The sequence below is a fragment of the Podarcis tiliguerta genome (assembly GCF_965153285.1).
Source record: "Podarcis tiliguerta genome assembly, chromosome: 2".
NCBI lineage: Eukaryota > Metazoa > Chordata > Lepidosauria > Squamata > Lacertidae > Podarcis > Podarcis tiliguerta.
This window is the reverse complement of record NC_139535.1, coordinates 19088102-19102209: the sequence shown is the minus strand read 5'-3', so window position 1 is coordinate 19102209 and position 14108 is coordinate 19088102. Positions and strand designations below refer to the sequence as shown.

At 48.9% G+C, this 14108-nt stretch overlaps 1 protein-coding gene and 1 long non-coding RNA gene across 2 annotated transcripts in view; one reads left to right on the top strand and one right to left on the bottom strand.

Annotated features, from left to right (window-relative positions):
* The window catches only part of LOC310671182, a 361314-nt gene that overhangs the window by 202714 nt on the left and 144492 nt on the right, over nt 1-14108 (top strand). The gene's annotated exons all lie outside the window — the stretch shown is intronic.
* The window catches only part of PLXNB1 (plexin B1), a 160750-nt gene that overhangs the window by 90504 nt on the left and 56138 nt on the right, over nt 1-14108 (bottom strand). Inside the window, exon 4 of the mRNA XM_083424540.1 lies at nt 5912-7040. Within this exon, the coding sequence (XP_083280666.1) occupies nt 5912-7039 (1128 nt within the window). The 5' untranslated portion in view covers nt 7040. The remainder of the gene's footprint in view (nt 1-5911; nt 7041-14108) is intronic.

The window sequence follows — 14108 nt, the reverse complement described above, 5'->3', positions numbered from 1 at the left end:
GAGTCTTCTCTTCTCATGAGGTGGCCAAAGTATTGGAGCCTCAGCTTCATGATCTGTCCTTCCAGTGAGTACTCAGGGCTGATTTCCTTCAGAATGGAGAGGTTTGATCTTCTTGCAGTCCATGGGACTCTCAAGAGTCTCCTCCAACACCATAATTCAAAAGCGTCAATTCTTCGGCGATCAGCCTTCTTTATGGTCCAGCTCTCACTTCCATACATCACTACTGGGAAAACCATAGCTTTCACTATACGGACCTCTGTTGGCAAGGTGATGTCTCTACTTTTTAAGATGCTGTCTAGGTTTGTCATTGCTTTCCTCCCAAGAAGCAGGCGTCTCTTAATTTCATGGCTGCTGTCACCATCTGCAGTGATCATGGAGCCCAAGAATGTAAAATCTCACACTGCCTCCATTTCTTCCCCTTCTATTTGCCAGGAGGTGATGGGACCAGTGGCCATGATCTTCGTTTTTTTGATGTTGAGCTTCAGACCATGTTTTGCGCTCTCTTCTTTCACCCTCAATAAAAGGTTCTTTAATTCCTCCTCACTTTCTGCCATCAAGGTTGTGTCATCTGCATATCTGAGGTTGTTGATATTTCTTCCAGCAATCTTAATTCCAGCTTGGGATTCATCCAGCTTGGGATTCATACAGTGGTACCTCAGGTTAAGTACTTAATTTGTTCCAGAGGTCCGTACTTAACCTGAAACTGTTCTTAACCTGAGGTACCACTTTAGCTAATGGGGCCTCCTGCTGCTGCCACAGCACCAGAGCACGATTTCTGTTCTCATCCTGAAGCAAAGTTCTTAACCTGAAGAACTATTTCTGGGTTAGCGGAGTCTGTAACCTGAAGCGTATGTAACCTGAGGTACCACTGTATTGCACTTCTGCATTCTCTCTCTTCTGGGGTCCAATTCAAAGGAAGCCGCTGTATACCAAACCTCCTAAATAGTAAGGCAGCTTCCTAAGCTCCTGGAAAAGCTTATTAACACCCCCCCAAAAAACCCTGAGAAAACAAGCCATGCTGAAAAGCTCCTCACTTTTACAGGGCTCCCGTTTTATTTTCCCCCAGTAGATGATCTACAAGTCTCCCATAAAAATACATTCTGTGCCTCCTTTGCAATGGAAACCACAAAGTACAGACAGAGGCCTTCTCTCTCCAGTTGCCCTCCAGACAGAGCTGGCCCAAGATTTTGTAGTTCTTGTTAGGGATCTTCCTATGCAAATTAAAACTTCTCTGGGTTTTTTTTTTTTTTGGGGGGGGGGGGGTCTTACAGCAATGCCCAAGGTCAACAGGCATGCTCTCTCTCTCTCTCTCTCACGTATTTTTTTACTTCCTTCCCTTTACAAGGGTGCCTCTGGGCAGCGGAAAGAGATTACAAGGCTCTTGAAAACAAGGGATATAAGGCTTGCCAGCTTTCGAATTGGCCCCTGGAGCCAGGCTTTTAACACTTCTTTGATCTGAAGCAATTAGCAGGTGACTGGGCTTATCTGGGTGCCCTTATCTCTGTCCCTTTCACCAGGTGTTGGCTGCTAACTCTGCATTCCAAAGCTGCTGTCTGAGTCACAAGAGCAGGTCCACAACAACAAAGAGAGGCTTTGTGTCCCCTTAAAGAGTAAGAGCCACAAATAGATTGGTTAAGTTTTTAATGGGCCAGAGGAGTCATGAGTGTGGGTGTTGCGCTGAAACAGACACAGCACCAGACTCCTGTGTCCCTGTCCCCACCCCACCCACAGGCCCCAGCAATTGACAACCCCAGGGGACAACTATTATAAGACAAACTTCTAAGCAGTCCTATCGCCTTCCAAAGCAACTACGGTACAGTGGTACCTCAGGTTAAGAACTTAATTCGTTCTGGAGGTCCGTTCTTAACCTGAAGCATCATTTTAACTAATGGGGCCTCCCGCTGCCGCCGCTGCGAGATTTCTGTTCTCATCCTGAAGCAAAGTTCTTAATCCGAGGTACTATTTCTGGGTTAGCGGAGTCTGTAACCCAAAGCGTCTGCAACCTGAAGCATCTGTAACCCAAGGTACCACTGTACTCTATTCCAAACTTAAAAATGGAAAGCGTAATGCTGGTGGTCAACAAAAGAGGTTTAAAGACTGTCTCAAGGCAAATTTTTAAAAATGTAGTATAAACACCAACAATTGGGAAACACTTGCCTGCGAGCACACCAGTTGGAGAGCAGCCTTTACCAAAGGTGTCGTGGGCTTTGAAGACACTCGAACTCAGGACGCAAGGGGAAAACGTGCTTAAAGGAAGGCACGCTTGGCAAATCCACACCATGATCAACTCCCACCAGGAAACCAATGTCCCCACTGTGGAAGGACGTGTGGATCCAGAACTGGCCTCCACAGACACGGACTCACTGTTAAAACCGTGTTTATGGAAAACAACCTTACTCGACTACGAGTGATCACCAAAGAAGAGAAAAAGAAGATGATATGTCCTTTTCCCAAAGGGAAGGTGCTCCCTCACTCTCCAAGGAACTGGGCTTGTTAACACATTTCACTGAATATGGGTGTAAGCTCCCTCAACACATGCAGTGTTAGAAATTTCCCATTTTTGTGACTGGCGCAGTTCCAATTGCGACTGCATGGAGATCTCTGGGTGCCAGGATGGCAACTGCTGTCTCCACCCCCATTGTTCTGCCCGGACACTGAGGTCCAATGCCGAGGGCTTCTGGCGGTTCCCTCGCTGCGAGAAGCCAAGTTACAGGGAACCAGGCAGAGGGCCTTCTCGGTGGTGGCACCCGCCCTGTGGAACGCCCTCCCACCAGATGTCAAAGAGAAAAACAACTACCAGACTTTTAGAAGACATCTGAAGGCAGCACTGTTTAGAGAAGCTTTTAACGTTTAATAGACTATTGTATTTTAATATTCTGTTGGAAGCCGCCCAGAGTGGCTGGGGAAACCCAGCCAGATGGGCAGGGTATAAATAATAAATTATTATTATCTGGCTGGACTCTCCAGCTTTCTTAAGCAGGTAAACAGAAGTGCTCATTTATTGCATGTATGTATATCCGAACTTAGGAGTGCATGGTTCACCTTCCTCCTCCAGTTAATCGCTACAATAACCCAATGAGGTAAGGTTAAGAGGCTGTGACTGGCCCAAGTTCATCCAGTGGGGATTGACTGAGTGGAGATTTGAACCCGGATCTCCCAGGTCCTAGTCCGACACTCCGACCACTACACCACACTGGCTTCCTAGAGTACTTCTGTTATGGGGCTGCTATATAAATTAAGTAGGGAAATATATATGGGGAAAGCAAAATGTCACTTAGAAAAGGGTCTGAAATATTTTCCTTGAAGCTTGAATTTTTGTTCTGGATTATTTTATTTGATGTTTTAATGTGCTGTAAACGGCTTTGAGAGTTTTTTCTTTAAAATATAAAGCTGTGTAGAAATGAAAATATCCACCAACAACAACTGCGGAGGGGGGGGGGGAATGGCACTTAGACATTCCATTGTGGCAACCGTAATACAGTGGTGCCCCGCAAGACGAATGCCTCGCAAGACGGAAAACCCGCAAGACGAAAGGGTTTTCCGTTTTCAGAGGCGCTTCGCAAGACGAATTTCCCTATGGGCTTGCTTTGCAAGACGAAAATGACGAAAATTTTTGAGTTTTTTTTTGCTCCCCAACCCCTTTTTCTGAAGCGCTAAGCTGCTAATAGCCTTTTAGCAGCTAAACCGCTAATCCCTTAAGCCTTAAAAAGCCGCTAATAGCCCTTAAACTGCCAATAGCGCTAATAGCGCTAATCCGCTAATAGGGTTGCTTCGCAAGACGAAAAAACCGCAAGACGAAAAGACTCGCGGAACGGATTCTTTTCGTCTTGCGAGGCACCACTGTATAGGTTTAAGGTGACTAGGTTTAAGGCTGACCACAATAATTGCAAGCAAGAAGAGCTTTTCAGCTATGGGCGATTAAATCTGCCTCCCTGACCACTCCCTCTCCGACGTCTCCGTCTTTTTTCTAAGAGGAAAACAGTACAAACATATATTCGAAAGACTTGCGCCGGAGTTATTATTTCTGAATTATAAATCATCGTTTATAGAACTCTAAACAACCAGGTGTAATGTGTAATGCAGAGATTTTGATTCCTGCAGTGCTCATTATATAACGCACTTAATTGTTATACGCATTTCAAGTATTACTACTTTTATACTTCATCATATTTCTCCGAGATGCAAAGAGGTGTTGAAGTGAGGCTAATATCTACCTGAGTCAACTGAAAACATTCATCGGCAACCTTTCCTCCGTAAGTGGCCGATGATTTAACAATTTTTTACTTTCTTGGAAAGTGGTCGATGGCAGGTGTAATGGTTCTAGGGGTTGCTCGTGCGTAAGTTGCCGCCACTCCTGGCTAGGTTACCTGGTTGAACCCTTTCTGTCTGGACAGCCTCAAGTTCCGTGGCTGCCTCAATCGCTGGCAGAATCCGTCAGTGGGCGTTTCTTGAACCTCTTCCAGCATAAAAGCTGTTTGACGCCCAGTCTCCTCCTACTCTCCCTGCGCGGAAGTCTTCTGCGCAGGGAGGGTGTGGGCAGCGGAGTACCCATACTCTCTCCGCTGGTCTCCGGGGAGGAGTCCTGGAGCCACCTCTCCGATTCCCCCATCTGCCCCCCTTCTCCACTGGTGTTACGCTGATTTCCTTCCCCAGTGGATGGGCTGCCTCTCTCCCTACTGGGACCCTCTCCGGCATCCCTCTGGAGCCTTCTCTCCGCCTCCAGCTCCGATGGCAGTTCCCTGACAGCAGGGGTGGGCAGACTTCAGGCTCGCGAGATCGACTTAGGGTTTTGGTTTTGGTTTTTACTAGAACCCCAAGATCCATCAAACAGAGGCTGGTGCAAAAAAAAAAAAGGACACGCAGAAGAATCAAAGGCTGTGGAGCCCAGGAATTTCTACTGAGTTCCATGACTGAACACAGCTCATAGGGTTGTTGTAGCTAACGGTAGAGTAGGTCCACTGAAGCTGACAGGCATTACTAACTTTGGTTTCATTAACTTCAATGGGTCTACTCTTGAGTAGAAGCCACTTGGCTACAACCCATAGGGTGAGCCCCACATCAGCAGATGCCCTGCACAAGAACTTCCACCTGCACAATGGAGTTTCCTGCCAGTGCTTGAGAACCCCCAGAACAGCAGGCAGGGGGAAGGAGATGGGGTAATCATTCCATCAGAACTGCCTATCCCGACAAAACCATCAGCCTAGCACCATGTTGAATGCCTCCTGTACTTTTTCCACAAACAGGTCCATTCCTAGTACATACCCACCCACCACCACCCACAGAGGGAATTTCACTGGGGTAAGGAAAGGTGCGTTGTTGTTTTTTAACAATTGAGATTCAGAAACTTGTGCTGAAATAGTTCAAATTGTGCAGAAATCAACCAGGAAAGGCACCCACCCATCTTCTGCCTACGTATCTCTGATCTGTGGAACTCGCAAAGGAAAGTACCCCTGGACGATTAAGTCCAGTTAAAGGTGACTCTGGGGTTGCGGCGCTCATCTCTCTTTCCGGCGTTTGTCCACAGACAGCTTTCTGCATCATGTGGCCAGCATGACTAAACCACTTCTGGCGCAACAGAACACCATGATGGAAGCCAGAGCACACAGAAACACCGTTTACCTTCCCGCCACAGCGCTATCTATTTATCTACTCGCACTGGCGTGCTTTCGAACTGCTAGGTTGGCAGAAGCTGGGACAGAGCGACGGGAGCTCACCCCGTCATGGGGATTCGAACCGCCAACCTTCCAAATCAGCAAGCCCAAGAGGCTCGGTGGTTTAGACCACAGCACCACCCGCGTCCCTTTACCTCCTGCCATTGTACCATTCTGGCACAATCAACGCCATCTTGCCCCCTTCAAGCTGTGGGTTCCCACATTGCACATCGCAGGACACACACACACACCCCACTTACCGCCGACAGCTGGACACAGTTGGAGCTGACGTCGTACTCTATATAAGCCACCTCGACACCTTCTTCTGATTTCCCGTCCTTGGTGTAGCAAAGGTCCCTGGTCCGCGTGGCGAGGCGGTCCACCTCGTCCATCGTATAAAGGCAGAGCGCAGATTCCTCGCTCAGCTTCCCAGAAGAAGCCTGCCAGGCGGAGAAGGCAACAAAAAGCACGTCTCCCCGGGCTGTGCCGCCGACACCGCCTTCCCTGCCCGGCTGGGAGACATAGACGGCCTGGAGGTGGCTGTACGTCTTCCCTTTACTCCGGCAGAGCAAGGGCAGCTCCACGTAGGAGTAATAGTGCACGTCGTCCAGGCAGATGCGGGAAATGTAGGTGCGGTACTCGCGGGAGTGCGACTTGAGGTCCCGCCGGTAGAAGAGGAAGTAGACGCTGGAGCCGTGCGTGAACGACTTGACAAAGTGGTGGTTGTATTCCGAGAGGCGGCCCACGGCCAGCTTGGCCGTTTCCTCGTAGGAGAAGATGGAGTGCGGGTCTTGCCCAGGGTGGGTCCCGAGATTGCGAGTGGTAATGGGGGGGATGCTGCCCCCGACCCCCCGGCTGGTGTAGCCCCGGCCAACGAAGAGCAGCGGCATGTTGTCTTTGGCGTATCCGATCAGCCCCACGGTAGAGATGTTGGGGTCGTTGGCTGCCACGTACTGGGTGTCCCCCGGCGTCTGGGGCTGGAAGAGGACGCGGTCGATGAAGCCGAGTCTCCTCTTCTCGCAGATGCCCTGCCACACGCTGCCGCAAACGATGAGCTCCTCCTTGGGCGAGTTGACCAGCAAGAGCTTGTTGTAGTTGTCCGTCTCCTGCGCTTGGGGGCATTCCTGCCTGGTGACGGGCGGGAGGCAATCCTTGCTGTCCAAAGAAGGCCCAGTAGAGACGGCTTCCTCCAGCGCCAGGCCCGACGTCAGCTGGAAGAGGAAGTTTGTAGCCCCCAGGTAGAGAGTCCCCGAGTTGGGATCCATGATCAGATGGAGGAATTTGGTGGCGTTGTGCGAAAAGGTGGCATACTGGAGTCCCGGCGGAATTACGGCACCCAGGAAACACAGAGCAGGAAGAAGGAGTGCCCCCAGAGGCATCATACTCATTCTACAAGAGAGACAAGGTTGAGGGGGAGACACAAGAGGAAGTGTGGTTAATTCATCTCGAAAAGACTAGCAGATATCAACTCTTTCCCTTACTCTTTCATTATAAAGAAATTTCACATAGTACAGTGGTACCTCGCAAGACGAATGCCTCGCAAGACGAAAAACTCGCAAGACGAAATAGTTTTTTGTTTTTTGAGTTGCTTCGCAAGATGAATTTCCCTATGGGCTTGCTTCGCAAGATGAAAACGTCTTGCGCCTTTTTCTTAAAACCGTCAATACATTCCTATGGGAAACCGTCAATGCATTTCCTATGGGAAACTGTGCTTCGCAAGACGAAAAATTCACAAGACGAAAAAACTCGCAGAATGAATTAATTTCGTCTTGCAAGGCACCACTGTATAAAGAGGTTATAGCACTGGAAAGGTCTCACATATATCTAAATTATATTCTGCATTCTTGTAAGCAAACAAAGGAGATCAGGAAATTTCGGTATATGACTACCTGACATCTCCTAACAAAGGTAGGCGGATTGGGGAAATGTGTGATTGTGTAATCTGTCTTGAGATCCTTAGAGGAAAGGCAGGATATGGATGTAATAAATAAAAGCTCTCATGTGGCCTTATTCAGTCAGTTTCGCCATTAAGACTAAACTCCATGTTCCCAAAACCCATTTTTTTCAATGCTGGAGGATTATGTCCATACGGTTCCAACACAATTGCCGTTTTTTGCTGCAGTTATTTAAATTCCAAAAAAATATCACCATGTTCATAATCGAACCACGTCTGCAGATATCTGAGCAACATAATCAACAGATTAAGTGGGAGAGAATAATTGTCAAAGCAAATCAGTCCTATTTCCCCCCACAAAAGCCAAGATCAGCTTAGTTCTTCCAGTGATTCCCAACTCTTCATCTATGCATGTCCAGTATTAAACCAGCACTGAGTCTTAGAAACAAGAGCTGAAAGAAATTTGTATGTTATTAACCTCGTTAGCATATCTTCTGCTGAAATTAGAGCTGGTGGCCAAATGTCACTTTTCCCGCAAAAGCTTTGTGCAAAAGAAAATCCTCAGCCTACATCAAGGGAATCCAAATTCTTCATTTAAAAAAGCTGAATAATGCAAGTTGCATGTATTTGCATAATTCTCCATTTGCTTCGGCTGACAATGTAGAAGGGAAAGGAGCTCCTCATATCAGAAACATTGGAATGATCTGATAATTCCCTCTCCAGTTTAAAAAACTGTATTACATGTTGCCTACACCTTTTCATAAGGACATAAAAAAGCCCTGCTGCATCAAATTAAAAGTTAATCTAATTCAGAATCCTGCATCTCATAGCAGCCAACTGGCAGGTGGGTTGCAGTCATGGGCTGGGAGGGGCAAGATAGCAGGGAGGGTGGTGTGGTGCAAACGCTCCTCTGCTGGTGCATTTGCACTGTGCTGACCTCCTTGCCCTGCCCTGCCCGCTACTGGAAAACAACAGCAACCCACCTGCCAGGAAGTTAGGACACTGACTTCATCCAGCGAACTGATTCTATTCATAGGAAGCCCCCCTGTGAACACAGAGCCCCCAAGGTCTGACTGAAGCCATCCAGGACTTTCTCTGATTGTTGGGATAGCTCAGATGGTAGAGCATGAGACTTTTAATCTCAGGGTTGTGGGTTCAAGCCCCACATTGGGCAAAAGATTCCTGCATTGCAGGAGGTTGGATTAGAAGGTGTCCAAACTTTTTTCAAAGAGGGCCAGATTTGATGAAATGAAGGGCCGTGAGGGCCGACCAAAGTTGCTAACCTTTTTTTAGGATTGAAGTTGTTGAGCTTCTTATGATTTTACCCAAGAGTTGTTGAGATATTTTCGGGTTGAAATTGTTGAGGGTTTTACCCCAGAAAATAAACGGCCACAGGGGCTTAAACCAACCGGCGGGCCAGATTAGGCCCCTGAAACGGACTTTGGACATGCCTGGATTAGATAATGGGTAGGCAAACTAAGGCCAGGGGTCTGCATCCGGCCCAATCGCCTTCTCAATCCAACTTGCGGACGGTCTGGGAATCAGCGTGTTTTTACATGAGTAGAACGTGTCCTTTTATTTAAAATGCATCTCTGAGTTATTTGTGGGGCCTGCCTGGTGTTTTTACACACGAGTAGAATGTATGCTTTTATTTAAAATGCATCTCTGGGTTATTTGTGCGGCCTGCCTGGTGTTTTTACACACGAGCAGAATGTATGCTTTTATTTAAAATGCATCTCTGGGTTATTTGTGGGGCCTGCCTGGTGTTTCACATGAGTAGAATGTGTGCTTTTATTTAAAATGCATCTCTGGGTTATTTGTGGGGCATAGGAATTCGTTCATTATTTTTTTCAAAATATAGTCCGCACCCCCCCCCAAGGCCTGAGGGACAGTGGACCGGCCCCCTGCTGAAAAAGTTTGCTGACCCCTGGATTAGATGACTAGCCCTGGGAACTTTCCTCAGCCCACACCCCTCACTGGTGTTGATTTGTGCCCCAGGCGTTCTGGTCTGGCTGGAAGAATGCATCCTTGAATTCTAATGAACGGCTCTTTTTTGCCTAAATACAGTGTAGAGTGGATGGAGGAGCAGGTGTGTAGAAAATAGCCTACTTTACAAAAGCTAAAATTTATATTTGTTCCTCTGCCTAGTTTTGCCCCTGGCCCTGCCCACCTCTGCAAAGTGGCTGTCGGAAGGTTGTCCAGAAGAAAATGTGACCAGCGGACTGAAAAAGAACACCACCCCCCACGGCTTAACCCAGTACAGTGGTGCCTCAGTTTTCGAGCGTCTCAGAAGCTGAAAGTTTCAGTTTTTGAATGCCAAAAACTTGGAAGTAATTGCTTTCATTTTCAAACATGCCTTGGAATTTGAACAGCTTCCGCTGCGTGTCTTTCAATCTTTCCAACTGAACTTGCAGCCAGCCCTTCATGTCTTGGTTTCTGAACGTTTCAGAAGTCAAACGGTCTTCTGGAACGGATTATGTTCGAGAACCAAGGTACCACTGTATTACCTCCTCTGGTTGGTTGTGGTGCACCAAAATTTCATCCAGCTCTGCTACCCAATATCTATTACAATGAAGATACTGGGGACTGAAGCAGGCAAGCGGTGTGGTCTACTATGTAATATGAGGCCGCCCCTATCCCCCACACTGTGGAAAGATATTCACAATGTTTCATGATGGACATAGTTATCCTCCTTCAGTACTGAGATTGAAGGAAGCTGGTTCTATGGTGCTTGGAGCAGGGCTTCCTTGCCCAGCACTGATCAGCTGACAACTGGGTTGCACAGTGTCAGTGGCGTAGCGTGGGGGGTGCAGGGAGGGCCGGCCGCACCGGGCGCAACATCTTGGGGGGGGGGGCGCGCTCGCACTCGCAGCTCTCTGCCCCTACCTGGCTCTCTCTCTCACTGCAGTGCTGGCTGTGCGAATCCGATCCGAGCCGCCGGGTCGCCGCCCACTGTGGAGGGGAGGGTGCCAGGTGTGCGGTGCGGAGAGAGAGCGAGGGACTATCTGGGGGAGGGACAGTGCAGCGGGGGGGGGGGGGCGCAAATTACTTGCCTTGCCCCGGGTTAGGGGGCACAAATTACTTGCCTTGCCCCGGGTGCTGACAACCTACGCTACGCCACTGCACAGTGTACACAGTGTGAACTCACCAATAGTTGTGGGCCTAGAGTCATAGAATTGTAGAAAGTTGGAAGGGACCATAAGGGTCATCTAGTCGCTAAACCCCCTTCTCCAAAACAGTTTCACAAAAAAGGGTGTTTTTTTTTTTAAGGTGTTGAATTAAAGCAGGCATAGGCAAACTCCGCCCTCCAGATGTTTTGGGACTACAACTCCCATCATCCCTGACCACTGGTCCTGTTAGCTAGGGATGATGGGAGTTGTAGTCCCAAAACATCTGGAGTTTGCCTATGCCTGAATTAAAGGATAAATGCACGAGTGTTGGTGTTGCAGCTGATGCTTTTTCAAAAGCACAATTCCTCTGTAAAAAACGTGAACTGCTCCAGGAAGGAAGCCTCACAGCCACCAGCCACTTAGTACTGTAGACAGCCAGCCATCAGCCAATCAGCACTGCAAACAGCCAACCCTCCAGTAAAAATAAAAATAAAAAAATCTGCAGAACCAGTGAAAAAAAACGGGAGGGCACCAGATTCATCTCATCAGAAAAATAAACTGCATGGCAACAGCTGTTTACAGATGCATCTACTATGTACATAGTAGGGTGCTGAAAGGGTGTTTACAACCTGGAAGTGGATTCCATAGGGCTAGAGGAGAATTATCTCTTATAATCAGGGTGTCAAAATCACGGATCATCTCTAAGCAAGGTGCAGCAACAGAGCCAAGAAGTGCAAATAGAATGGAGGAAGCAGTCGTAACAACGAGCACAAGATGATTCCCAGAAAGGAGGGAAGTTTGCGGGTGCTAGTCATCCGACTCTGCAAAATCAGAAAAATCAGAGCCCAGCAGACAACAGCGCTAGGCCGGTGAAGGGGTGCAAAACTAGCCGGGTCTTATTGACAAAACCACAGATCCTCCCAGTTCTTAATCCGTTGTTATGGAGACTGCCCATGAAGGCGTGAAAGGTCAAAGTTGCCTTGGTGGTGAGAGCAGAGCCCCAGGCGATACTTTCCCCAGTGAAATCCCGGCGCTGGGAGTGCTCTTTGCACCAGCACACTCCAATTCCCTGGCAGGACAAGCGTTATCGAAGTGTGACTGGCCACGACTTTCAGGGCCTGCTGGAGGGAAGGAACAGGCTGTCCTCTGGGCCAAAGTCTCCCTTTGTTGTTACTGCTGCTGCTGCTGTTTTGCTTGACCTTGTGGAAGGGGAGAAAAGTTAAAGCTTCCAATCCGGAAGCTTTTCATCGCAGTTTCTTGACAGTGGTTGAAAACGGGGCGGGGGGAAATTATTGACAGGGATGTTACTACTCAACTCTTCTGAGATCTCTGCCAACATCACTTCGAAATCAGTGTCGCTTTTGTTGTGATTTAATTCCCCAGCGAAAGGACAAGCATCTTAAGCATCCTAAAAGTCATTCTGGGGCAGCTGTTTTGCCCCTTCTCCATGTCTCCTGTATCGGATCAGACGAAAATGTTCAAAATGCAATATGTCATGGATGCTTTAGCTGAGATTCCTGCACTGCAGGGTTGAATTAAATGACTCTTGGTATCCCTTCCAATTCTATATTGTGAAATAGCAGTAAGTGACCTGTTAGGCTGCCATTTCTGCTGTCTAAAAACTGCCACAGCCAGTGGCGTAGCGTGGGTTGTCAGCACCCGGGGCAAGGCAAGTAATTTGCGCCCCCCCCCCGCTGCACTGTCCCTCCCCCAGATAGTCCCTCGCTCTCTCTCCGCACCGCACCGCACGCCTGGCACCCTCCCCTCCACAGTGGGCGGCGACCCGGCGGCTCGGATCGGATTCGCACAGCCAGCACTGCAGTGAGAGAGAGTGAGTGAGCCAGGTAGGGGCAGAGAGCTGCGAGTGCGAGCGCCCCCCCCCCAGATGTTGCGCCCGGTGCGGCCGGCCCCCCCTGCACCCCCCACGCTACGCCACTGGCCACAGCAATGGCGAAAGCAACAAGAGCTGCTGGAGCTCTATTTGTTGGAAGAGTTGATTTGCAGTTTGCGCAGAAGCCCAAAGGGCTGTCCTTCAGACACAGTTTTCTCAAAGTCTCCCTGTTGTCACAGAACCACTTCCACCGTCCTTTTGATCCTGGCTAGTTGGAAGACAGGATCCTGCACACCGTATGATGTGAGTTCAATCTGATAATGCCATTCACAGATTCTTAAAGAGAGTTTAGGAATTCTATGCAAAACGGGCCAAAACTCTGGAAGATGGGTCATAGAATCATAGAGTTGGAAGAGACCCCAAGGGCCATCGAGTCCAACCCCCTGCCAAGCAGGAAACACCATCAGAGCACTCCTGACATATGGTTGTCAAGCCTCTGCTTAAAGACCTCCAAAGAAGGAGACTCCACCACACTCCTTGGCAGAGCAGATCGTCCTTCTCTGGGATGTAAAGCCTGTTGCATGTTATCCTCGTGGTACCTTTCTGCCCACGTCTCTCAAAATGTAGTGGTTGGAACGGAAGGATCACCTAGATTTCCTTGCGGGTTGACGTTCCCCTCTCCAGGGTTTGCTCTACCTGGAACACAGGGGGTTCGTACACATACAGGCGCCCGTGTGCGTAACCTTCGTGCCAGGGCAATTGAGCACAATGGCTCTTGTGATTCTAACAGCCAGCATTTTGTTAAGCTCCAAAGTCCAGCTCTCCATGCTTATTTTAGGTAAGTAAGCAAGACGGCCGGGACACTCGCGCTCACTGATGCTACTTTGGCACGCTGCCCTCGAAGCTCACATACGCCGATTCACATCACACCAGCTCTGGCTGCTGTTTAGGTGGCACAGACAGAGGGGCTTTTGTTCCTGGGGGATAATGGGCACTCAGAATTCCCTCCCTCCTCCCCCCACAAAGCCGCTGGAGACACTTGCTTCTCTTGCATTCCCAAGCAACTCTGCCTTGGGCTGCGGAGATCATCCCTTCCCACTCTCCTCTCCCTTTTTCAGGCTTCGAAGGGATGGGAAAGAGAGAGAGATCAAGGTGCATTTAGTATAACTAGGTCTTTTGTGGGGCTTGGGGCAAGGGTTACGGACCCCCGAACACACCTGCCCTCCAAGTCACTACAGGGCAGGGAATAAATGATGTCCACACAAACACACAAACAAACTATCAGAGGTTTTTCTGCGGACCTAGAAGAGAGTGATTAAAATTGGGCGCATGCAAGAGGCATTAATAGGGTTAACTTAAGAATGTTAAGCCCTGCTGGATCAAGCCCATGTGGAGTCCGACAGCATCCTGCTTCCCACAGCAGCAGCCAATCAGGCGCCCCTGAGAAGCCCTCTGGAAAGGCTATTGGCCACAACGGCTATGCTCTGCCTCCAAGGTCAGAGCTTCTGCATACCAGGCAGAGTCTTCATGCACCCAAGTCCTGGCTTGTGGGTTTCACACAGGTCAGCCTTTGAAAGAACAGGATGCTGGACTAGATGGGCCACTGGCCTGATTCTTATGTC